At 39.9% G+C, this 27,107-nt stretch overlaps 1 protein-coding gene and 1 pseudogene across 3 annotated transcripts in view; both read right to left on the bottom strand.

Moving 5' to 3' along the window:
* The window catches only part of LOC102027805 (kynurenine/alpha-aminoadipate aminotransferase, mitochondrial-like), a 102,986-nt gene that overhangs the window by 28,729 nt on the left and 47,150 nt on the right, over window positions 1-27,107 (bottom strand). For 2 of the 3 annotated variants that reach the window (XM_005373545.2, XM_013513331.1), the window contains exons 2-4: window positions 5,659-5,770; window positions 4,514-4,682; window positions 1,064-1,196 (exon numbers count right to left, since the gene is read on the bottom strand). In XM_005373545.2, the coding sequence (XP_005373602.1) occupies window positions 1,064-1,196; window positions 4,514-4,682; window positions 5,659-5,725 (369 nt within the window). In that variant the 5' untranslated portion in view covers window positions 5,726-5,770. Of the gene's footprint in view, window positions 1-1,063; window positions 1,197-4,513; window positions 4,683-5,658; window positions 6,184-27,107 lie in introns of those variants that run through there. The other variant, XM_013513326.1, reaches the window with a different exon arrangement.
* LOC106148641 lies at window positions 7,031-20,825 on the bottom strand (annotated as a pseudogene).

The following is a 27,107-nucleotide window of genomic DNA, read 5'->3' as shown; positions in this document are numbered from 1 at the left end:
GCTCAAGGAGCCCAGCAGAGAGGCAGACACAATACTGGGAGGATACTGGGGAGGGGGAATGAGAGAGGGAGGAAAGAAACTGACCCAGGGAAGTGAGACACAGACATATACAGATGGTCCCTGACTTACAAAGGTTCCACTTATAATTTTTCCACCTTACACTGGTGTGAAAGTTATGTGCATTTAGTAAGAAACTGTTCTTTGATTTTTGAATATTGTTCATTTGCAGAGCTAGCAATGTGTGATATGATACTTTCATGAAATGCTAGGCAGAAGCAGCCCCTGGTTGGGCATGCATTCTTGAGGGTAAACAACATACTCTGTACCGTGTACTGTGCTACTAAGTTACTGTTTTCAGTAGGTTAGGCATATTAAATGCTTTTGGACTTACCATATTTTCAACTTAGGATGGGCTTATCAGGATATAGTCCCATCGTAAGTTGAGTAACGTCTGTATATAGATCTACAGAAATACAGCCAAGGAGAAGAAAAAATATAAGCCATGGTAAGCAGACAGAATCTATTCACAGGTATGCAAATGAATTAAGTTTGCATCTCAGGAGTATGAGGATATTCCCTTTAAAGAATTTAAAACTCATATTGAAGTTTCATAACAACATACAGCTAGAAATCAAATGCTAACTTAGATCTTCGAGGCAGATGAAATTAAGCAGCATTACAAAGCTTTTCATAGACTTTCAATGTTCTCACAGCAGAAGTCTTAGCTGAACGGCTCACAGCTCCAAGGCATTGAACAAAGGCATATGTTTAAGAAAAATCAGGCTTCTGAATGTCACTAACTACAGGTAGTATTTTAAATTCTTCATTTTCACAACAAGAGAAACTAGAAGGCACTATCAGAGATTAACCTAAAGTACTTCCACTTGTTTGTGTGTAGTTAAAGCACCCCATGTACACTTCTTGCCCGTTTTACCTCTTCTCACTTTATGGTTTGTTTCTGAGCAGTTTTCAAAACATGATCTTCCTGTGGTTAAGTGATAGATGACTGTATTTAGAAACATACTGATTCCACACCTTGGCTTCCTTTTCCTTTCAGTCTTACCTTACAAAGACCATCTTGGCAGCCCGATGTGATGCAGAGATCCATTTGTCCCTGGTGAGGTGCATAATGGATGGTGGGTGGATTATGCAATTTTATTTGGAACTGTTTTAGCCAGGACAGAAGCTCTGGAATTCTGAAGCCACAAGATACATTTTTAAGTTCACAGTAGTAATATTCATTGTAACAGTAGATAGGAAGTAAATGGTAGATCTGTAACAAACCCATTATATATTCAATTGAAAACTCTTCAAATACTTTTTGCCAATATCAATATTCCCATTTAAAAGCAACAGATTTAGAGGTTAGGAAATTCATATAAATTCAATCATCTGGAAATTCACACATCATTCATTTAATCAGTGACCTGAGATATGAATGTACATCCTTCTTGTTTTAAAACCTGAATTTCCTTCTTCTAAACTACAGTATTCACTGCATAATACATTCTTACTTTCCTTAGGGAGATTCCTACATGCTGCCTTGAAGTTCAGGCTCAATAGGTCCTGTGAATCATGGAAAGAAAACCCTATCTATGCATTACATATAATTGCTATACGTTATATTTCAATCACATAACAAAAGTTTTGATAAAGTATAATCTATAGACTTCCTAAAGTATCCCTTTTCATTTGAAGATCAGATAAATAAGGTTTTAAGACATGTTTCAGCTTGCCTTTAAGAAATTAGACATTTGAACCTATGAAATGTATTTGCATAGTTGCTTGCTTAAAAGGTGACATAATTATAGCATTAGAAAATTACCCCGCTTTAAAATGTCACTAGAAATCCTTGGATTACCTGTTTCCTCCTTCCTTCTTTCCTTCCTTCCTTCCTTTTCTTCCTTCCTTCCTTCCTCCCTCCCGCCTACCCTTCCCCTTTCTTTTCTTTTCTTTTCTTTCTTTTCTTTTCTTTTCTTTTCTTTTCTTTTCTTTTCTTTTCTTTTCTTTTCTTTTCTTTTCTTTTCTGTCTTTCTTTCTTTCACTGTATTTTGCTCTAATTCATATGTAAGAATGATCATGGAACAAAACATCGAGTAGTGCTATTAACTCTGAACTCATACTGAAATACATACTATATTTTAGGATCATCAGATGCAGTCTACACACAAAGCCAAAGGCTTAATTTATGAAGGGAAGTAGAAAAAATGAAAACACTTACAGTAGGTGCACACTCAAAATAAATGCTTTTTTCAGATTATTTTTCTCTACTCTTAGCACAGGCTGTTTTCTTAAAATTCCAGTGACTTCAGGTTATTCATATTTTATTTTCTAGCCCTTTCACCCCATCATTAAATTAAAATTGATTTGTCTCTAGAAAATACTAAGCACAATAAGGAAGATACTCGTACATTTCAATTAAATCATTTTCGGTAAAGCAAGTAGTATATTTCCCACATGTTCATGCCACTCTTTTAAAACAATATAGTAGATACAAATTTAGATTTCTCCATAGAAATTATGTCTTACAAACTGGCTCCTTTGCCTTACCTGGTGAAATGCAAGCACATCTATTGAACTGTATTAGCAGCAATAATTACATTAATAAATGAAGATGAATATTCAGCATCACTTTTACTTTCTCATTCATGTAAACCATTGTAACATAAACCTGCCTCATTTTCATGCCTACTAATTCTTCTATTAGATTAAAATCTTGGTTTTCATAAAATAATAATTTCATTTGATGTCTAGACATTTTATTTTGTGATATTATAGTAGTATTACCAAAATTAATACACAATAAATATGATGATAATAGGTAATTACCAAAGCATATGACTTCTAGAGCACATTAATTTGGCTGGTATAGTTGAAAGTATAACATTGTATATGTGTTTGTGTGTGTGTGTTTACCATTAGATTGTCACAATTTTTTCCGCAAATAAATTTCATTTTTCAAAATATTTGTATCCTCTAAAGTCAGACCCTGATGAACTGAAAGAGAGCTCTTTTGTCTCCTTAAGTTTATTTGTCAGACCTGTCTAAAATACTTCCTTTCATCCCTTTCTTCTAAAGTGTTTCTTTTCTGGTTTTCCTTCTATTTGCTGCTTGTTTTGATCTTGACAACATCATCCTTTAGGAAACTTCCTTTTATACAGTTTGGTGATGTTCTTGTATTTCTTTATTGTGGATATTGTTTTATGTCCTTCCCTATCAATATTCTAGCTTAGTCTTCTATGTTAATTTTATAATGTACTTTTTTTAAAAAGAAAAAACAATAAAAACAATGATACAAAATTTCAAAACAAGATGGTGAGAGAGTAGCAATGCTTAACACACTGTATTGTTATCTTCAAATAGATGCTCAGATTACAAGATATAAGCATGAAAATTTGATCAAACAATATAAGCACAAATCTTTCTTTTCAATGAACTAATAGATATTAGTAGTATAACTATCTTAACTATCTTGTGTGTATATATATATAATATATATATAAAATATATATATTTTTATATATCTTAACTATCTTGTGTGTATATATATATAAATATATATTATATATAATATATATATTATATATATATATATATATTTCCTTTTTCGGTCCTTTTCTCCTTTTCCCTATCCAGGTTCTCTTTCCTTTTGAACAGTTTCTTCCCATTTCACAATAACTATTGTAAATTTTGGATCTTACTCTTCCATCTTCTTACACTAGGGAGATAATACAACGTTTACACATGCGAGTCTGATTTATTTCACTTAGGAGTATGGTCTCCAGTTGCATCCATTTACCCATAAAAATCTTAAGTTTATCCTTCTTTATAGCTGAGTATTACCCCATTGTATAAAAAGACCACATCTTTTTTCTCTGTTCCTTGGTTGATGGGCATTTGGGTTGTTTCCAAGATTTAGCTATGACAAATAGTGCTGCTATAAACATGGGTGCACATATGTTGTTGTGGTATCGTCTTTTTAATTCTTCTGGGAAAATACCCAGAAGGGGAATACCTGGATGGAATGGGACCTCTGATCCTAGTTTTCTGAGGGATCTCCACACTGATTTCCACAGTGGTTGTACCAGTGTATCCTTCCACAGAGGAGAAGGGGTCCTTTTGCCCCACAGCCCCTCCAGCATGTTATTGGTTGATTTCTGGACTATACTCATTCTTTCTGGGTGAGATCAAATCTCAGTGTTACTTTAATTCACATCTCTCCAATGACCAAGGATGAGCACCTCCTTTCTTTCAATGGTTCTTCACCCAGCATCTTCTCAGCTTTCACTCTCAGCTCAAATGGTACTTCTAGAAGATTCTCTAGCTTTCCTAGTCATTTGAGCTTGAAAAGCCGTCACTGAGAAGTACTAAGCAGTTCACATTTCTTTTGCTCTTAGTGTTTGGGAACTTTTCTGCAACCTCCCTAACTATCAAACACTTTGTCAAAAAAGACACAAGCCAAATGGGACATGAAAATGAACCCGAGAGATTGTATTATCTATTAAAAACTCACCCATAAGTTGCAGAATATTGAAGTGCTGTCTTCATGCTCTCTCCTGCAATGTGGATGGCATTTCCATTTTCTAAAGTGATAATAGCACTCTTAAAGGGGAAGGTGTCTGGATTTGGAAATCCAGGAGCCAGGGAGATGAGGGATTTCGGTGACCTGTTCAGGACATCGGCTATGATAAACATGGGAAAGAAAAAATACTTTTATTGAAGACTTAGAAACAGCGACAGTTCAGTATGCAGTACAGTCAAGTAAAAGTTTGATAATTTCTAGTGACGGAATGTGCTACGGTGTGAATGCTAGTGATCCCTCTTCATAATGCCCTAATACCCCATATGACAGTAAAAGGAGATGAAGGTCTTCAAGACATAATTAGAACACAGTGCTCCACCTACATGATTAAGTAATTTTTAGAAAGAGGCTAGAAGAGGTGCCCTTACCCCCGTCCACGGAGTGAGGACACAGGCTACCCTCTCTCACCAAGTGAAGACCCAGCCACAGGTGCCACCTATATGAACGGCCCTCAGCCCAGCATGGAATGGGCCGGCACCTTGATGTTGGACTTGCCACCATCCAGAAGTGTGACAAATAATTTCTTGTTGTTTCTAAATTACCAGTTTGTGCTATTTTGATTTCACTGCCTAAATGGTCTAAGACAGAACGCTAGTCTAAAACAGGTGTAGAAAAACCTTTTCTGCGTCTCCTCACGGGTGGAAGGACTGGAGAATGAGGATGACCCGGAGAAGGCAGAGGGGCCAGGAGTAAACAAAGGGCCACAGTCAGAAGACCCTGCTGCAGTTCTCCCGCGCTGGCCTGTGAGACTCCTGGCTCTGCCTTGCAGTCCCAGCGCGAGCCCGCACCCCACCTGCACCGCGCCTGCCCCGTCTGTCCCGCCAAGGAGGCCCCTCCACAGCCTCCCTTCCAGGACGGGAGCGGAGCCTCTCGGGCTGCTCCTTCTCCACGCCATTGCACATGCTCTGTGGCCGGCCTTCCCTTCCAGCGCCTTCTCTGCGAACAAAGGCTCAGCCTGCCCTGGCGCTGCTCACAGAGCCTGCCTCACAGCGAGCTCCCGCTTGCACGAGTGGACGCAACCCAGGGTGACCCAGAAGGCTCCACCCGGGAGGAGAGGCGCTGGCCCCACATCTCACCCATGGTTCTGATGGGAGAAGGTTTTCTGGCAGCGCTCCTCGCGGTAATGAACCGTTCGTAATTCATGGCTCTCAGAGTCAAGCACCAAGCTCTTTCTCCAAGTGTTCAGGACTAGAAAACAGCGAGAAACAAAACCCAGAAGCCAGTCAGCCTCCTCAAGCACAGCCACCCAAGGCCTCGCTCGCACGGCCCGCGTGGCTGTCCCCGCACGGCGTCCAGGCGCGGGCTGCCCCGTCCCCGCGTCCCGAGCGTCCCGGCGCTGCGGGAGCAAAGTCCGCGCGGGAGGGAGAGGGTGCGCGGGCGGCCCGTTCTGCGCCCGGTGCTGCTCGCGCCCGCCGCGTTCGGGGCTAAGGTCAAGGCTCGAGGAATCTGCAAGCCCCCGCCGGCGGCCGAATCCGATCGAAGTCCCGGGAGTACTGGCTTCAGGGCGCGGGTGTCTGCAGCTGTGCTTTCTGCTGGCCGAGACGCGGCCTTGGATCGCGCCGGGGCTGCCGCAGGGACCCGAAGTTCTGCTCCGCGATCCTACCCTCGCGTACCCTCTGGTGGTGGCTGAGACCCATTGCAGCTGGCTGCGTTAGCGGGGCCCAGCCAGGCCGGCTCCTCTGGGGCACTCTGGACCTCCCTGGCTGCCCAGGCCGAGCGTTCGGGAGGCTCAGACAATTGCTGTGCGAAATTCTCACTTTCCTGAATAAGACGACTCGCACAATCCGGGCAAGTCACCCTGGCGCCCCGCAAGAGTCCCCAATAAAGCAATGAAACTTTGTTATATTTTTATTATTGTCTTCCTGCAGACTTACCATTCATTTAAAAAGTATTAATTAAGACCAGTAAAGCAGTTTCATCTACTATGATATTTTAATTTTTTAAAAAATTATTTTAATTTTTTTAAAACCCAGAGATTTAAAAACCAGAGTAAAGAATTTCACTATCTTTATGTATTGTGTCACAGTACGAAAAACTATTAAATTTTTCAGCGTCAAGAACAAATCATTACCGCCTACTGACCTTCATTGCTGAAAGGAGGACACCTGATTCAACAAGACTCATTAACTGCTAGGGAGATTATTTGTGTTGACTGTACAAGGGTCATTCGAGATCCGCTGATGAAGGAATAACCTTAGCCAAACGGAGATAGAAGCACGAAACACAATGTGTTCTGTAGACACAAATATCTGTGCTTGGAGCATGGCTATCAAGCAATGAGAGCTATTTAAACACATACAGCTAGAGGGATAGTGGTCCCACCAATGAAAAATATCTATATGGAAAACGTTCGGGTTTGTTGCCAAGCATAACTATATAGCAAAATCCAAGGATGAACAATTTTTAAAGAAGCCTTTTTATGTTTAATGATGTCAGTCAAAGTCTCGGTTACTTTTCTGTGAATTCAGAATGATTAAGGGTTGAAGAATGCTCTTCCCTTTTTCTCTTTTTTTCCCTTTTTTCCATTTTCCCTTCTTTGATTTGTTCTTCCTTTTCTTTTCTTTCTTCTGATACTTGTGTTTCTTCTATTTAGAAGAATTTTCTTTGGTGGAACTGGATGGAATAAGCCCTGTTCCTTTTCTTCTTCAATTTGATTTCCTCTTTACTTTTTTCTTCCCCTCTTCTTCATTTATTCTTTTTTCCTGTAATGACTGAGATTTAGCTCTTCATTCTCTTCATCAATGTCTTTACTGCTTACATCTAAAACTATATCCCTTTTGGGGTCTACCTGGTGAAAATTGTGGCATTTGAAAGTCAGATGACCAGGGTAGCCATACTTCTTACAGCTTGCTCTGACGTTAGATTAGAAATGAATTAGAAATGGGAAGCAAAGTATTATTTCTTTTGGTAAATTAAATCTCCCAGAGTAAGAACTTATTTGGCAAATTTTATTTGATATTTCCTGTGAGCCAGCATTTTATAGGCACTAAGAAAGGTTGAACAGAACACTACACATTGCTTTGATAATATACAGTGCTATAAAGATGCAGTCCTGGGGGTGTAAGGGAGCTTGTCTCCAGATGATGTGTTGGTGCTGGGACAAAATACCTGAAACCCACAGCTTGAATGAAGAGAGGATTATTTTGGCTCAGTTTCAGAGGTCTCAGTCTATGGCGAGCTGGTTTCTAGGCAAAACATCATGGCAGAAAAGCATGGTGGAGCTCAACTCATGGCATCCAAGAAACAGTGAATAGGGACAGAGCACAGAGAAAGAAGTCAGGGACCAGACACAATTCCAAGATCATGTCTTTATCCCACCCAGAAACTCTTAGAAGTATGGTTATGGTGTAGGCATCTCTCAAGCCAATCAAGTTGACAAAGACAATTGATTGTCATGTCGGGTATGATGCTTCCACTGTGTTCTAAAAGTTGAGTGAAAGAGAGGATGAGAGGGCAGCACCTCCAGAAGAATAATGAGGGTGTGCAGAGCTTTCCTGGATGCGTGGAGAATGGTGCACTAAAAGAAGTAAAAGACTAGGCAATAAATAAGTGAATGGAAGCTAAGGTGACAGCTAGAAGTCAAACCTTTCTGGTTTTATTTATTTATTTATTTATTTATTTATTTATTTTGGTTTTTCTCCGGTACCGGGAACTGAACTCACGACCTTGTGCTTGCCAGGCAGGCGCTTTGCCGCTGAGCTAAATCCCCAGCCCCTGGTTTTATTTATTGTAAGAGGAAAAAAATAACAAAATAACCACAAAGACAAAAACAAAACAACACAAAAACAGTAGAAATGACTCAGAATTTCAAAACAAGATGATAGGAAATTAAAAATGGTGGTCATACCACATACTGTTATCTTCAAGGAAGTTGCTCAGACTACCAGATGTAAGAATGCAAGATTGATCAAACAGTTAAAGAGAATTACAAACACTAGAAATGATACAGAGCTTCACTAAACAAGATGGTAGGAATTCAACAATGGTTATTATATTGCATATTGTTGTCTTCAAATTAGTTGTTCAGATCACCAGATATAAGCCTGCAAAATTGGTCAATAAAAAATTAAGCATTAACTGTTCCTTTCAATAAAGCAATAGACATCAGCAGGACAATTATCCCAGCTACCCTTGTATGTGCATATATATTTGTTCCCTTTCCTCTTTCTTTCTTTTCTCCTTTTGCTCATTCCAGTTGTTCCTTCTCTTTGAGCAATTTTTTTCCCTTTCAAAGTATCTATCGTACCTTTCAGGCTTTATTTACTCTTTCAGGTTCTTACACTAGGGAGACAATATGATGTTTACACATGTGGGTCTGATTTGTTTCACTTATGAGTATGGTCTCCAGTTACATCCACTTACCTATAAAAGCTTAGAGTTTAACTTTCTTTATAGCTGAGTAATACTACATTGTATAAAAAAACCACATCTTTTTTATCCATTCTTCAGTTTTTTTTTTTTTTTTTTTTTTTCTGGTACTGGGAATCGAACTCATGACCTTGCACTTGCTAGACAGGTGTTGTGCTGCTCAGCTAAATCCCCAGCTCCATTCCTCAGTTGATGGGCATTTAAGTTGTTTCCAAGATTTAGCTATGACAAATTGTGCTTCTGTAAACATGGGTGCACATAGATGGCTGTGGTATGGTGTTTTCAGTTTTTCTGGGAAAATATCCAGAAGGGGAATAGCTGGGTTAAGTGAAACTTCTAATCCCAGTTTTTTGAGGGATCTCCACACTGATTTCCTTAGTGGTTGCACCAGTCTACACTCCCACCAGCAGTGAGAAGGGTTCCTTTTCCCCTCCAGTCCCTCCAGCATTTGTTATAGGTTGATTTAATGATAGCCATTCTCTCAGGTGAGATGAAACCTCAATGTTGTTTTAATTTGCATTTCTCGAATGACCAATGATGTTGAACATTTTTTCATATATTTATTTGCTATTTATATTTATTCATCTGAGACGTGTGTATTCATCTCAGATGCCCATTTTTGTATCGGGTCTTCGAATTTAAGGCAGCCTGATTTTTAAATTCTTTATATGTTCTAGATAGAAGTCCTTTGTCTGAGGGACAGTTGGCTAAAATTTTTTCCCAATTTGTGAGTTTCCTTTTTACCCTTTTGGTGATTTTTTTTGATGTACAAAAGCTTTTTTAAAAGGTGAGATCTCAGTTGTTGATTCTTTGAAGTATTTCCCATGCAGTTTGGTTTTTGTTCATGAACTCTCCGCCTACCCCTATGTCTTCAAGGTTTCTACCTAATTTCTATTCCAGTAGATTTAGTGTTTCTGTTTTAATATTTAGATCTTTGATTCATTTTGACTTTAGTGCATGGTGATAGACATAGTTCTAGTTTTAATCTTCAGCTGTGGAAAGGTTATTTTTCCAGCACCATTTATTAAAGAGGCTATCTTTCTTCCAGTGAATATGTTTGACCCCTTTGTCAAAGGTAAGGTGGCTGAGTGTGTTTGTTGTTGTGTCTGCATCTTCTTATCTGTTCCATTGATCCTCAGGTCTGTTTTCATGCCAGTACCTTGCTGATTTTATCACAGTAGCTTTGTAGTATAATTTCAAATTGGGGTTTGTGATGCCTCCCGTCTTTCCTTTGTTTCACAAGATTGCTTTTGGTTTGTAGGCCTCTTCTGGTTCTAGATGAATTTTAGGACTGGTGTCTCTAGATCTGTGAGGTATACTAATGGTAATTTAATTGGGATTGCATTGAATCTGTACAACAATTTTGTGAGTATGGCCATTATCACAATGTTAGTTCTTCCTATCCATGAGCAAGGAATATATTTCCATTTTCTGAAATCCTCTTTGATCTCTTTTTTTCAGGGTACTGTAATTTTCAATGTATAGATCTTTTACTTCCTTTGTTAGATTGATTCCTAAGTATTTCACTTTTTGGATGCTATTGTGAAAGGTGTGGTTTCTGTAATTTCTCTCTCAGTTTGTTTGTTGTTTGTGTACAGGAATTCTCTTGATTTTTGAGTGTTGACTTTGTATACAGCTATATTACTGAAGGTTATTAAATCTACAGGTCTTTTGGTGGAGTTTTTGGGGTCTGCTCTGTAGAGTATCATGTCATCTGCAAATAATGATAATTTCACTACTTCCTTTACTATCCTTATTCCTTTTATTTCTCTCTCTTGTCTAATTGCTCTGGCTAGGTCTCCAGAATTATGTTGAATAGGAGTGGTGACAGTGGACATCCTTATCTCGTTCCTGATTTTAAAGTGAAAGCTTTCAGTTTTTGTCCATTTAGTATGATGTTGGCTCTTGGATTGTCATAGATGGCTTTTATCAGATTGAAGTCCATCTATGCCAATTTTCTATAAGGTTTTTCTCATGAATAAGTGTTGGACTTCATCAAAAGCTTTTTCTGCATCTATTGAGATGATCATGCAATTCTTGTCTTTAGCTCTGTTGATATGGTGTATTATATTGATTGATTTGTGTATATTCAACCATCCCTGCATTCCTGGGATGAATCCCACCTGGTCCTTGTGTATTATCTTCTTGATGATTTGCTTCATTCTATTAGCTAGTATTTTACTGAGAATGTTTGCATTTATGTTCGTTAGGGTGATTGGCCTATAGTTCTCTTTTTTGGTTGGGTCTTTTTTTGATTTTGGTACCAGGGCACAGCAAGATGTCATTTGATTCACGCTGCCTCTCCAGGTTTTAGGAGAGAATCTTTTCTAGCTCTTCCTGGAGCAGTCTTATTTCTGTCCCTGATGTTACATAGCCAGCTTCCTCTGTGTATCTGTCTCTCTCTCCTTATGACAACAATAATTACCTATTTAGTTCCACAATCCAATATGACTATATCATAACTTGGTTACATTGGCAAAGATACCATTTACAAACAAGGTCATAGCCACAGGTTCTGTGCATACATAGATTTTGGAGGGACAGTATTCAGTTCACTACACTAACAGATTAAAGTGGTCTAAAGTAAAATACTCTTTGGAATAAAAAACAACCAAGAGTTTGCAGTAAGAGAAACACAAAGGAAGGGAGTATTTTGAGACGGATTGAACACTGTTAAGCAGATAAATTTTGATCTCTAACCTCAGAACTCCAGAATTCAATATCCAATTGCCACTCAAACCTCACCTAGGATACTTTTCAGGCAGTTCAACTTAACATGTTCACCACAAATTGTACTATTTTCTCTAAATCTGCTTTCATGGTGTATCTACCGTTGTAGGACATAGCATCATTGTGTAACAAGTAAATTAAACTGAAACATTCTGACAAGAGTCTTCCCAACACTATACAGGATGAGAATCTCTGAAAAATCTTAAATATATAATCCAAAGATTTTGAGCATCAATGTGATACTTGAAATGAAACAAATTTTACACCTGATCTCATGATAGAGATTAAGGTCAGAACCTAAAATGTGGTATACAATTCACACATTTATATAAATGGTGATTATGAAACATATAAACTTTTTTGCTTAGATTTAGACACAATCCCTAAGATAGGTCGTTATGTATTTGCAAATATAAAAAAAATATGAGATATTGCATATTTTACTCCCAGGCATTTTGGATAAGGGGTACTCAGTATATACCTTCAAAAATATTTACTTCTCTCTGTTGTCAATGGGCTACAAGTCACATCTTTCTCTCTTAGCCTTTACATCATCCTGCTTTTATCCACTGTAATAATATTAGAGCCAGAGTAAACTGAAAATCTAGGTTTAATTGTACTTCTTCCCCCTTTAATTCCTTCAGCAACTTCTTTAGGAATATAGAGTAGAATCTTAGGATCAAGAGTGAAATGCTAAGCTGCGCATGATGACACATTCCTATAATCCTAGTACTCAGGTGGCTTCAGCAGGAGTATCGTTGGGAGTCTGAGACCAACCTGGACTACAAAGTGAGCTCAAGGCCAGCCTGAACTGCAGAGCAAGACCCTGTATCAAGAAAAGACAGAAAAAAAAATAGAGTGAAATGCTGAGGTTCTATTATTGAGTCTGTGGATGCCTTTCCAGATTCATCGGTCACTACTTTCTCTCCTGTTGTTTTCCTCCAGCCACACTGGTTTTCTAACAGATCTTCTAATGTATCCATCTAATACTTCCACCATTACTTTATACATGAGGTTTTCTTTCCATGTAAACTCCATTCTTTCTCTTTACTGACTTCCATCTAATTCATAACCCATTTTTTTGTAACCCAATTTTAATGTCACTTCCTCAGAATGAACTTCTCTGAGCTCTCCAACTTTTTCTCTCCAGTGTTATCCCCAATTTTAATTGAGTAATTGCTTTGAAATTACTTTATTTATATTTATTCTGCAGAAATAATATATACCACGTGTTTATGTGCCATCTGTGTGTGTCTTGCTAATAACTGAAGAGTGGTACCATGACACTGCCTTATGTAACAAGCTAGGTATAGTTCTCCTTGGAATGATGCAATCAAGTGGTCCTGCTGGTGAGTTCTGGCAACTTGTATAGTATTGACTCATAGAGCACATTCATTAAATGTATTTGTAATGCCTGAATCAACTAATGATTAAATAAGAAGATAATAAAGGTAATAGAAATTGCTGAGATCTGCCAGGGGTGAAAAAGACAGATTTTAGTGTGCTCCAGAATAAAGGGGTCATCTTAGAACAGAAAAAACTAGCCAAGAAAGCTAAGGTTTAAGTGAGGTGGTTGAAAGTCAAGACACTGTAGGGAAGAACTGAGAGTAGAGAGCACTCCAAGATGTCATATTTCTGTAGCATTCAATCAGAATACAACAGAGAAGTCTTCTTTAAATCTAGTGAATTTTCTCAGCAAGTCAATGCTGAACTTAACCTAGATAATTTTGTGGAATTTTTGGTGCAGAAGCAGGATTGGAGCGGATTGAAGATGAGTAGCGTAGGAGGAAATGAACTAGTAGCTTTTTAAATGAGGTTAATTGAAGGGGTGGAGAGAGATTAAGCAATATTGATGGAGGGAGATATGGAAAATGGAAGATGGAGATTTCTTTTGAGATTTAGAGCAGGTGCAATGAATGGCTTTAGATGGAAGTTAAGATACAGTTTATTGAGGAAGACAGTCAGGAGCAGCTTTTTTTTGTTTGTTTTCCATGGCCCCATAGGAGTGGCTTTGGGTTTGAGACCTTTCCTTGCAAAAGATAAACTATCCTTACACACTGTGCACCCTGTATCCTTATACCCGCACATCCTCGTGAAGAAACACTGTCTTCATCTGTTTTCTGTCACTATAACAGAATATCTGAGATTGAGTAATTTACAAGGAAAATAGATTTACTTTAGCTCACAGTTCTAGAAGCTCAAGAACATCTGCTTGGCTTCTGGTGAGGGTCTCCTGGTGGATGGTATCACCATTCACAGTGTGTGAGAGTGGTGACCAAGTGCATGTGGAAGAGTGAAGGCAGGTGTGAAGTGGTCTTTAACAACCTGCTCTCATGGTGTTCTTGGGGGAGCTATATTAACCATTAATCCCTAGATACTTCTTCGAGGTCCCACTGCCTCTCAACACTATTACAAATGAGGGCTCTGATTCCATTCACAATGGCTCTACCTTCATGATCTAATCACCTCTCAAAGGCCTCACCTCTTAATGCTATAGATCTCAAGATTACATATCAACATATGGATTCTGGGGAGACATAAATACTCAGGCCATGTTAAGGGAGTTTAGAAAATACAGATTCCCAAACATCCCCCTTTTGCACCAACTTCTGTAGCATTTCTAACCCTGTCTCTCCTTTCAAATGTGTAGGCAAGTAGCAGGGCCAAGCCATCTAAATTTCCTTAAGTTCATCAATGATTCCAATGCAAGTGATCTGGAGAATGTTCTCTGAGAAAAACTTCCTCAGGGATATCTAAATAATAAACGACTGAGATACACATTCCTTGGTTCCTCTTCTAAATTAAAACCTTGTGGTTATTTACACTCACCAACATTCATATCATTGCAGTTCTTTTTGATTAATCATCCACTTTTTCTCTCTCCTAAATCTCTGGACACACCACAAGCCATGATTAAATTTCTTAACCCTTTAAAAATGCCCCCATATCTTCCATCTTTACCTAAACATGGCCTTACTGAGACCTCACTTTCCACAAAAATGTTAGTTTCCCTGTAGCTTTCTCAGGTAAAAACTTCTCATCTTCTTCCCCTGCTCCTGCACATCCCTCACAATAGGAAAATGAGGTTGGCATCTTCCTTTTTCCCAAAGCACTCCCACATCATTACTCCTATGCCTTCTTGCAAAATCTGTTCCCTGAGATTCATGGTACTTGGCTCTGGATTGACTGTGTGCTCTACCATGCCCTATATCCACCTTTCCTACCACCCTCTAATGAAAAACTTCATTGCCTGTGAAGACGTTGATGCCCAGGTCAGAGTACTGCTTGCATGCCAAGTTCCAATATCATTCTGGACAACTTTACTGTCCAAGTGCATGCATCATGGAGCTCACTGTCTTCTCACAGTCTTGACTTCATCTCCATAACTTTATCTGTTCTACACATATACCCTGAAATTTATCATCACCTGAAAACACTCTGTCTCTCACATCAGTAATTCAGACATGTTGATCTCTGTCCACAACCTCCATATTTCCAGCTCTGTTATGACTCTAACCAAGACACTATTCAAGTCCAGGGTCCCTCCAAGCTCTGGAGCCCTCTGCTTTCTCTTTATCTATCATCTGCTTCATTTCATCACAACCTTGTTTATTTAGGTTCAATCTTAAATCCTCTTTCTAATGTTTTAGCTTCTCTTATTTCATAGATCTGTTATTGTATCCATATGCAAACTCCCTAATCATGGGTGTATCAACTATACTTCTTTGCTTCTCTGGCTTCAAAATGTTAGAAAAGACATATCTGATCAAAGTAGACAGTCCTTGATTGAAGATGACAAAATATATATGTACCTGTAATGAAGCATTAGAAAAAGCACAGAGCAAGGTCAGTGGAGACCAGCTTCTTGAGCACTCAAAATGATAGAGTAAAAATTGTGCACTGAGGCTAGAGAGTTTGGTGCAAAGGTTTCTGGCTTGGAGATTTTGAGAAAGAAAATGTACATCAGTTCTACTCAGAGTACCACTGGAAAACTTTGAGTATAGAACAGGCTTGTTCTTTCACATTTTCATCTGCTTTACTTGGATTTTTAAAAGTGGATACTACTTCCTGCATTATTTTTACTAGGGATCAAGACCAGGGCCTCATGTATACTAGGCCAATGCTCTACTATTGAGCTACATCCCCAGTCCTTCTTTAAGATCTTAAAGAACCTGTTTTTTAAAGTATTTTTCTCATGTTCATCTTCATAAGAGCAAATTTCCCTCTACTGAGTTTCTTGTGGTCCATATTCTATGGTATTTAGTTTCTCTGTGTCTTTGAAACCCTAGGCATTTTCTGTCCTGCTATCTTCCCTCTTTTTTGGTAGTTACTACTTTTCCCACTGTCTTGGTTACTTTTCTCTCATTGCTGAGACAAAATACGCAACACCCAAAATTAAGGAAGGAAAGCTTTATTTAGCTCAGAGTTTGTGGAGATTTCAGTCTGTAATCAGCTGGCTTGTAATCAAGGCAGGGTGACATGGCACAGGGGCAACACTTCAAGGCAGCAAAAGCAACAAGAACAAAAGGGGGAGAACAAGCCTCTTTTTCTCCCTTATATTATAAGTAGGCTACTCTCTACTCTCCAGAGCAGGTGAAGCACTCACACCATCTTGGTGTCCTCCTCTTGCACAGGATCAGAATGTTTACAAAGCGAGGACCTTGGACCCCTGCTGACTCACTGAGTTAAACTTCTCTCAAGTTGACACAATGCATCAACCATTATAATCCATCCCTTGTCAATTTGTCAACCAGACATATTTCTTTAAGCTGATCTCCAGATACAAAGATGCTTATTCTTATCATTTTACAACTTGAACGTGATAACACAGGTTTAACAATCCTTAAGAACCAATATTAAGTCTATCAAGATTATATTACATTAGAACCATAACATTTTGCCCCTGGCCCTGCAAAGCCATTTAGTCCATCTCTTAGAGTTGCCAAAGTCTTAATAGTTTCAGCATTGCTGAAAAGTCTAAGTCCCAAGTCTCCTCCAAGATGTAAGGCAAACTGTTAGCTGCAAAGCCCCGATCAAATGAAAAGTGAAACACTTCCAATATTCAAAGGCACAAGACAAACATTTCAAAAAGTTACAAACAGGGAAAATACAAAGGATTGGGACCAAAGCAAGTCCAAAATCCATCAGGGCAAACATTAAGTCCAATAATTCCCTGTGCAGCATCTGAAGAAATCTGTGGCACATTGTGAGCTCCAAAGGGTTTGAGTGACTCCACCCCTGTGGCACTCCTGGTGGTTACAGCTGTAAGGTTTTGGTGCTATTGAGAGACACTGATAGAGATAAAAGCCTTTATTGCCAGTGTGGGAGGGTTTCAGGAGATTGTAAGGACCCATGGAGGAGGGACCTGGGGAACAGGTTTTTATTAGGTTGTACTAGAGGCAGAGTTAATATGAGTAGGCAAGGTGTCACTTCTTGAGAGGATTGGGGGTTTGTTGGCATGCACGCAGAAAGGGAGCAGGAAGTTTAGTCTGGGAGTAAGAGAAGAACATGGAAACTAGTCTTGGAGGAACATGTTGTCATTTTTGGGATTAACACCATATTGGATTGTCACCATGATGGCCTTAACAAAGTTTTATGTGGGTGGAAACTCATCAATAGCTCCCACACATTTTCTCTTAGGCCCACTTTGCTCCCTCCTTGCAGGTTTCCTTAGCTGATCCATGTTCCTCGCTTTTCCAAACTTCTGTGGTCTCTACTGAACCTTTGGCTTCACACACAGCTTCACACACTATCCTGTCTGGGGCACACTCTCTGGCCTCCCAGACCTTCTGAAATCAAGTTGGAAGCCTTTTTTTACCCCATAAATCTTGCATTCTGCATGCACCTAAAACCATGTGGATGATGCCAAGATATGCTGTCAGCTGGAGCAGTAGTAGCCAGGCTTTCCTTTCTTGTAGCTGTAGGGGTGGAGTGCATGTATCACTGGATACTGTGAATCCAATTCTTTTTTTTTTTTTTTTTTTTGGTTTTTCTCCGGTACCGGGAACCGAACTCACGACCTTGCGCTTGCCAGGCAGGCGCTTTTGCCGCTGAGCTAAATCCCCAGCCCCTGTGAATCCAATTCTGAGGAATGAATTTTCTATGTGACCGCCATTCTGGAACATGGTGCTCTGTGGTATTCTCCTCAAAGCAAAGTCTTTCAGTTTTGCAGTTGAAAGGTTGTAAAAGGTGGAGGTTTGCTGTTTCTTGTGATGCCCTCAGGTCATCTTTTCTATTCTCCTGTTCCTTCTCAGCAACCATAATCTCAACTCTATCTTTGTAGTCCACAGTTTCACTGCAGCTTCCTTTCTGGATAAACTTACAATATTTTAAATCATACTGCTGGGCTCCTTGCCCATGATTCTCAACATAGATCTGGCTAAAAGCCCCCAACATTATCCATGCCACTGCCTCTACATTTGACTGCCTTGAAATTTCTTTGGCCAGATTAATTAGTCTACTGCCCTTAATCTCAGTCTCAGGCAAAGTCTCTGGACATGAGCAATATGCAGACAAATTTTTTGCCAAGCCATAACACACATCATCTGGAGTCCAGCAACTGATGCAGTTCTTTTTCCAAGCAGAAACCTCCTGAGCCTGGTCATTACCAGCTGGATTTCTATCAGCTTTCTGGTCTTTTGAGCTCTGACAGGATCTCCTCAACAGAACAACCTAAGGCATTCCAGCTCTACTTTTTCAGCAGGTATCTCTGAACATTTTCAAACTCCTCAGACAAGCCATTGCCACAGGCTCTTGAACCACACGATCTGGTATAGTCACAGTAATGACCCCAGTCTTGGAATAAAATTATGACTTGTTTACTTTTCTCTCATTGCTGAGACAAAATACCTGATGTCCAAAATTAAGGAAGGAAAAGTTTATTTAGCTCAAATTTTGTGGAGGTTTCAGGCCATAATCAGCTGGCTCCAAGGCAGGGTGGCGTAGCACAGCGGGAACACTTCAAGGCACCACAAGACAGCAAAAGCAAGAAGATCAAAATGGGGAGAACAAACATCTTTTCCTCCTTATATTTTAAGCATGCTGCAGCACTCATACCATCTCGGTGCCCTCCTCTTGCACAGGATGAGCATGTTTACAAAGTGAGGACCCTGGCTTCCTGCTGATTTAATTAAACTTCTAAACTTTTGAAGTTGACACAATGTTTCAGCCGTTACATCTACCATTCTAAGGGGTAATGAATCAGTTTTTCTGTAAGAGTCTGTGACTCTGATCCCACAAGCTACAATAAATGCTTTCCATAGCCACTGCCTGGTTGATCACTGTCCTGTCCTATGCTTGTATTATTTCCCTCCCAGAAGGCAGGATGTTTCTGTCAGTTTGGGTTCTGGGAAGTGGTCTGGGCTATTTTTATCCCACCTGCCTGGAAAAGTGGTCTTGTTTACAACCCCTTTCCCCACAGCCATCTTGGAGCTTGTCCTCTTTCATATACTATTTGTTCTATTTTCTTACAGGAGTTAAAATTTCAGAAGTCTGCCTGTTCCAAGGTTTAGAGCCCATAAGTCTGTTTTCATACCTCATATATTCCTTGGTTTTTCCACTGTATGTCTGGTCTCATAGAAAATTCTAAATTTTTGTTTGCTTAGTTTTGTCTTTTGATATTTTAAAAATATTTAGTGACTTTTTTGTATTGAAATGAAGGGAAGAATGCATGCAAGTCTTTGCATAGAATTTATTCTTTAAATTAAATGGTTTTAGTACATGTTTCTAATATAGATATTACACATGACCATATAATGATTTGTGAGTTATTCTGTAGATAAGTAATAATCATTTTTCACAGGATATTTAGACCTGAGTTGATTTACACATGAATTGATATTTAGACCTGAGAAGCACTGGGGTATTTTGGAAATATCTGAGGCTTTGGGGACAGTCCTGGCTTTAGGCCTGGGATGCAGATATGTCAACCTAAACGGCAAGTTGAGCTATACTGCATATGAGAACAAAGAGTTTGAGTCAAGCTGAGGATATTCCCCCAGTGGGATAAATTTTTACCACTTAAAATTAGTGTTGCCCCCAAACGGTGTCTGGAGGGTATAAGTTTTTAATACATGGAAGAATAGAACAAAGAAGGAGGTCACAGTAAACCCGTTATTAGGATTGCATTTTTTTGGTGGTACTGGGGATGGAACCCAAGGGGTTCTGCCCCTGAACCATATCCCCAGCCCTTCTTAACTTTTTAAATTTTGAGACAGGTCTTCTTTAAGTTGCTGGACTTGAACCTGTAATTCTCCTGCCTCCACTTCCCAGAGTAGTGAGACTGAAGGTATATACCACCATGCTGGCTTTGCACTGGTTTCCAAAACACCAACGCAGCACGTGGACCGGAGGGATCATTTATGTTGCACATGGTCGTTAAGAACTGCTGTCAGAAGGATTTTTCTGAGACTATTCATCGTGTTTCTCCTCTAGGGGGTGTGCAGACAACGAAGCACTAGATCGAAGTGACCTGAGAGACTGCAGCCTGATGCTTCGTGTTTCCCTGGCTACAGAAAACCCAGAGCAAAAATAAAGAGCAAAACAGAAGAGAGATAGCAGGAAGTAGAGAGGGTGATTGATCTCAAGGGGGAAGGAGGTCTAGAGATGGAGGGAGTCCTGCATGCGTCTAATCCCAGCACTCCGGAGGCCGAGGGGGAACTCTCCTGAGTTCCAGACCAGCCTGAACTGCATAGCAACACTGTCTTAAAACATGGTGGGAGGGAGAAAAAGCGTAGGGATGAGAGATAAAAAAAATGGACAAGGAATATAAATATTATGTACTGCAAACATGTACCCCCACACACAAAAGGAAGGAAGGAGATGAAGAGATGGGTGGGGAGGGGAGAGAGGGAAGTGAAAGGCTGTGAAAAAAGGATTAAGATATGGTATGTATATGTGCCAACTTCCCACAAGGAATGTAAATCTTGTATACCACACACTTGCTAATGAACAGAGATGAGAGACAGAGAGAGAGAGACAGAGACAGACAGACAGAGACAGAGAGAGAGAGAGAGAAAGAGAGAGAACTCAGTTGTCTAGGGAAATTACTCACATCCTCTGAGATTCAGTCCCTTGTGATGTCCCTGTACTTGTAATGCCTGAAGCGCATGGCGGCTGTGGGGATGGGAGGTCGCACTTGCCACATCTTGAGTCTGGAGTCCAGTGTTAGCGCAAGACACTGAGTCACTGGTGGATTCTATTCTCGGTTGTGCGGGCAGCAGTCCCCTGGCAGCAGGGCTTTTTTGTTTCAGGTCCTCCTCCCCTGGTAAACTACACTTATAGCAGCAAGACAGGGATGTAAAGAAGCCTAGCAGCCCCCCAGAGGTTGCTGAAAGTGAAAGTACAGTGATAACTTTCTCCCAAACAGATTCAGCAGTGAGATGCCCTCCAGGTTTATCACGCGGCCTGCTGAGGGTGGGAAGAGAGGAAGCAGAAATGTCCCTCACACCTGCGTACTTTCAGCCTGTCACTGTTATACTCCTTTCCGAGGCAGACAGTGCGAGAGATGGCTTTGCTACCGGAAGTGTTCTGTAAAGACAAAAGGCTCAGGGCCCACGAGGGGAGGCACTCTGCACTCTGGTCCTTCGCGTTTTCTTGCCTCGTGTTTTCTCCACCTAGTGTGTTCGTTTTTAAATACACTTTTATTTTTCTCAATTTAATTTTTCAGTTTTTATTTGTTGCACAGACGAATGAGTTTCATTTTGCAGATCTGTACATGCCCATAACGCACTCTGGTCATTTTCACCCCATTTCCCTGCGCCTCTCCCTTCGCATAGATTCACATTTTGGGTTCATTGCGTACAGTCTGCACATATCCATCCTTCCTGTTACCCACCCTGGCACCCCTGCCCCTTCCTCCTCTTTTTTCTCCTGAACCTATTTTTCCCTGTATCTAAAGAAGAACTGGCAGGCGATGGAGCTGAGTGGGTTAAATCCATCCCTGAAGGCTTTATCTTCTAACAGCGATTTGTGTTTCTGTGCATCAGAGCCAAATCCACCCACCTGTACAGCCAGAAGGTCTTGAGGCCTGAGGTCTTGGAGGAAAACAAGCTCTGACCTCGGCGGCATCGACACACTGGAACACTAGAGGGCGCACCTGTACTTGTTTTTAGCCTTAGGAGGCAGTGACAGTATTTTTAGGCTTAGTCTGTGCACTTGATTGATGATTGTCAGTCTCCTCTATCTTTTACATCTGTGCCTGCTTTCTGCTTGAACAGCAGCTCCCCGGTACTGTTCCCAAGAACAGGACGCCTCGATTGTCTTTATTTTATTGCTTTCTAGGTGCTAAGGTTTTTGCTCTTCCTTACCGTGATGCGCACTGGAGTGTATTATACCTAGCCTTCCAGCGATCTCTTAACTCTCTCACTAGACCCCAAATTTCCCGTGTGCCGTTCTCGAGTCCTCCGAACACATACCGAGTTTGTGTTTTGTACGCAGCACAGCTTCATCTTACGTCTCGAAGTGAATACTCAAGCTTTTGCTCCAGATGCGTTAAGAAGACTCCTTGGGGTTAAATGGAAACTCTCAAGGTATAATAAAGGATCTCCGTTATGCACACCAGTGTGTAGACTGGCCGATGTTTCTAAAATATGTGTCGTTCATCTTAGAAAAAGAGAAACATGTTCTCTGTTTCTAATGTGTTGGGGAGGACTCATTGGGTTCTCTTGTAAGAAAAAAATAAATGGGGGCTTTTGGGTGGGGGAGATAATAAGAGTTTGGGCAGAGCAGAAAGGCACCATTGAAGAGGAGGAAGGCAGGCAGAAAGGTGGAATTGGCTGGACAGTGCCTGCATCCCTACTCCCCGAGTTCTGATAGCGTTCCATTGCCTGGCATCGCCATCTAATCTGTGTGTCCAAACTCAGAGATGACCCAGCTGGGCTAGCTGTGCCAGTTAAGCGGTCATTACTGTCATTAAGTGAAATCATTACGGTGCTTCCGTCAGTCCTCAAGAGGTAAAATCAACAGTCAAGTTGCAGACTGCATATTTGCAACCTGGTCACTCTGTCTACACTAGAGATTTATTGGCCAGTTCCCTCATCATTTAAGTGGGGAATCAGTTCCACCCTGTGCCTTGAACATGACACATATTTTGACTAACCTGAACATACCTTGCTCTCAGTAATCATGCAGATGAGCAGTGGCAGGAGCGCTCTAGCCTAAGAGGGGAGGATGTAGGCCAGTGTTGCAGAGCCATAGGCTGGGCACTGCGGAGTAAGCAGAGATGAATAAGGTTCTCCCTTTAGTTTGATTCTATTTATGGGGCAGGAGAGATACTGTGATCTGAGGACGAAGTGTCAGATAGGAGGTGAATACACTGTGTGAAGTATTTGCCCACTTGAAGACAGTAGATGCAAACACAATTTCATGGGTTCCTTTAGTGTCAAGGTAGAACTCAATGTTAATATATTTCATATATACTTGGATTCCTTGATATCTCGATATAAAACAAAGTTTTCTCCTCTCCTTTTCAACACTGATGACTGAATTCTGAGCCATCATACTACATCCCCAGCTCTCTTTTATTTTTCTTCTGCGACACAGTCTTATTAAGTTGCTAAGTCACTCAGTTGCTCAGGCTTGGCTTGAACTTATGATCCTCCTCACTTAGCTTCCTGGAGGTTGGAAATTATTTTCTGTTCTTGAAAAAGTCAAATATCCTCTTTAAAGGATTTTGACAACACAAATATGCTATCACAAAGAGGGAAGATTTGGGGCTGTATTCCAATCCTACTGGCTTGATGAATTTCTGGCTGGATATCTGAACCCAAAAGTCCTTAAACTGATGTCTAGTTCTAAATATGGCATAGGTCATATTTATTTTGACCCATACTTTCTTTGAAACACTCACTCAAAATTTGGTTAAAGATATAGGCACATTTATTATACTGGTGACTGATACAGAATGAAGTGTTACTAAAACATTTAGAGAAAGAATCAGATGAAGTCATCCTATGCCAGAGAGATGAGCCAAACTCTAAACAAAGTATGATAGAGGTAAATATAAAGCACTATGTATCATCATAAATCTGTAGCTTTATATACATATATAGTGAAGCTTAACAAAACAACACCAGCAGACATATCAGAAAATAATAATCCAAAGTACAGTATTTGGAGTTACAGTGGAATGGGAGTAAACAAGTACAGCACAGATTCATCTTTGTGTTTCTTAGATTTTTCTTATCAAGGTCATCTAAAATAGAACTCCCAGAGTGTTGGAGAACTACTATATTTTGTTCTTTTTGTGAACTATGTTTTTGATGCTGACATCCTTAAAGTTAGCTTTATTTATTCTGGAAATAGGGGGCTAAAAATATTCAATGAGTAAGAATATCTACACTTCTGTGGTTCCAGCCAAGAGTAGCTTGTCTACAGTGTGGCGTATTGTCTGCATGTGTCAGCCTTGTCATTCATGAGGATAGGATCTTATTTTTAACACAGCCAAACAAAGCCACTCTATCCATCTCATTGCCTTTCTTTTCTCCTTTGTGAATAAAATTAAATTCAGCATTGAATCTCCGTCTTCAGTAAGGTGATACTCTGGAAGCACCTGAATGATGGGAAGCAGTGATACAGTCCTTCCATTCTGCAACATTATCTAGAATCCACTGAAATTTTAAGACTATCTACAGGAATATTTATTTGTAAATCTTTGTATCTGAGGGATTTTTAAAACTTGGTTAATACGTCAAAGATTCTCATGTATCCAGAAGCATGTTTATTGTAATGATGTGACCTGCATTCAATCTGAGAGCCTATTGGTTGTAACTTTTGCACAATTAAGACCTTGGGTCATGCCCCTTTTATCTCATTATCTATATGGAAACCTCCTTCGGGATGTCCATAGAATTTTGCAAGTGTTGACAAGATGAGAGTTATCACTGGATTATCCTTCATCTCTTAGCATCACTGTGTATGACACAGATAGCTTTTCCTTTAGACTTTCAGCTCCCACAACTCTGGCGCTCTGATTGCTGAATTCTTTGTAATCACTCAGTTCAGATTCAAGATACCCATTTCCAGTTTGTGTTCCCAGTTTCTTTGTTATGGATTGGATCTTTGTGATGTTCCCCCAAGGCTTAGTGTTAGAGGCCTGGTCCTCAGTCTGCAGAGCTACTGGGAAATGGTGGCAACCTTATAAAATGAGGCCTAGTGGGAGGTCATGGGGGTGTGACCTTGAAGGGACACTGGGACTCCTGCCTGTTCTCCTCTCTGTCTTTGCTTCCTGGCTGCAATGAGGTGAGCAGACCTTCTCCAGCACACATTCCCAGACATGATGCTCTTTCTCACCACCAGCACAGATGCAGGAGGGTCAAGAAACCATGGACTGAGAGCTCTGAAACCATGAACATGGACGAAGAGCTCTGAAATAAATCGACAAGATAATACAGCTGGGTAAACATCAACCTTTTATGCACTGTTAGTTGAAGTGGGTTAGAATGAGGGGGTGGGTAAACCTCCTTTGATCAGGCTACTCTTGGGAATTGTGTTCATGTTTTAGTAATGCACTTATCTTTCAAAATAACATGTATCATTTGTCTTTATTGCAAAGTCACGTATTTTCATTGTAGAAAATCTGGAGAAACATCAAGTCAGAATCATTTATAATGCTCATTGATCTAGGAGAACCACTGTTAAAGTTTTGTTATAAAGTATATTTTCTGTAATTATGCACATATATACAGATATGTATATGCAAATTATTGTATGTTTTTTATCATTTTTAAATCCCCGTTTGACAACATACCACAAATATATAAGTGTCAGTCAGTTATCTCTTTTTGTGTGGTTCTAGGGATTCAACCTAGCACCCTCACACTGAGCTACATCCCTAGCCTTTTAAAATTTTTTAAATTTTGGAACGGGGTCTCACTAACTAGGTGAGTTGCTTAGTTGAACTTATGATTCTCCTGCCTCTGCCTGCCAGATTATCAGGATTACAGGTCTGTGTCACCATGACCTGCTCTTCTTACCTCTTCAGTTTGCTTTTCAACTTTATCATGTAGGCATATCACACTGTTATTCTTAAATATTTTACATAGTGTTGTAATGAACAATAATGTAGACAACTATTTGCTTGCACTCCTAATTATTTCCTTAAGGGAAAATTCTTAAAAGTGCCCTTTCTGAATAAAATAATAAAGCAGTATTATTTCTTAAAAGAAACATGAATACATTGGGGTATGGTCACAAGAATATTGTATGAGCCAGAACAATGTCATTTGAGATGAGTTGCATGAGAATAGCTGCAAATACTTTCAAAAGAAAAAATGGGGATTTCAAATTTCTTCATTTCTTTCATAGCTTGTCACAATGAGACAAATTGTAAAATTAAACATGCAGTGCTAATTACCAATGGTTTGATGCTATAGGAAACAGATGGCTCAAAAGGGAAGAACTTGTAGCCAGAAAAGGATGAAGGAGAGAGTAATTCAAGGAAAGAAGAATTCTTGAATGTGGAGGCAGCAAACAGGCTGATGGGTGTACATGGCTGAGGCTATTCCTAGGCTGAATGGATTGGACTCTTCTAACCATCTGAGTGAGTAACTTGTCCAGAATAGGAAGTCTTCTTATGAAATGGTTATCTGATTAAATTTTTCTCTGTTTTCGTTTTGGTACTATAATTCACCCAGCGTTAAAAACAGGGGAAAAACTTCAATAGCCACAAACCTGGTTTACTTCAGAATTTAAGTATCTCTTTCTTCCTAAAATAATTTTTAAATCTCACCTTTGCCCCTGGAAGTTATTTTTATAAAGGAATCAATAATAGTTCCACTGCAGTGGAAGTGTTTATTATCACATAGATGTTTTAAAGTATGAAACAGCCTTTTTGTTTATAATGCACTCACTATATAACAGGATGTGAAGCTGAAAGTCTTGTTTATGGTGTTTCGTTTTTCTTTTATTCTGGGAAACCTGCCAAACTCACTTGTTATCTTTGTTGGTTATGAAGGTAGCAGCCTCAACAGAAGGTCTTTCTTCAGGTACCCGAAGCTGCCAGCAGAGCGTGACAGAGAGTAGGTGCGAGTGAGTGCATGAAGGATGCATGAGTGACAGGTGTGATGGCCCCGGGAGGTTGAGGAAGATACCTATATTGGTTAGGAGAGAGGTACAGTCAGGTGCTTTGTTTACCTCAGACAAATGGGAGCATCTCTGAACAGATGAATTTCTTAGAAGGGAAAGGAATAACAGTCAAGATCTATACACAAAAACACAGTGCTCCTGGGCTTGATTCTTGGGGCAAGCTGAGCATGGGTGACTAACAGAATCAAGGTAGTAAGAAAGCCTGTTCTGACTCTCCAGATCAGAAAGAGTTATCTTCTCTTTATGATTTCCTTGACCCCTATGTGAGAATTGGATGAATATCAGCTCTGCTGAGTAATATCAGCCTCATCTATTGAGATGGGACCAGGAGTATCAATCCCAA

The sequence above is a fragment of the Chinchilla lanigera genome, unplaced genomic scaffold, assembly GCF_000276665.1.
Source record: "Chinchilla lanigera isolate Chin_1 unplaced genomic scaffold, ChiLan1.0 scaffold00002, whole genome shotgun sequence".
NCBI lineage: Eukaryota > Metazoa > Chordata > Mammalia > Rodentia > Chinchillidae > Chinchilla > Chinchilla lanigera.
The sequence above is the reverse complement of the archived record's forward strand: the minus strand, read 5'-3'. Positions and strand labels throughout refer to the sequence as shown.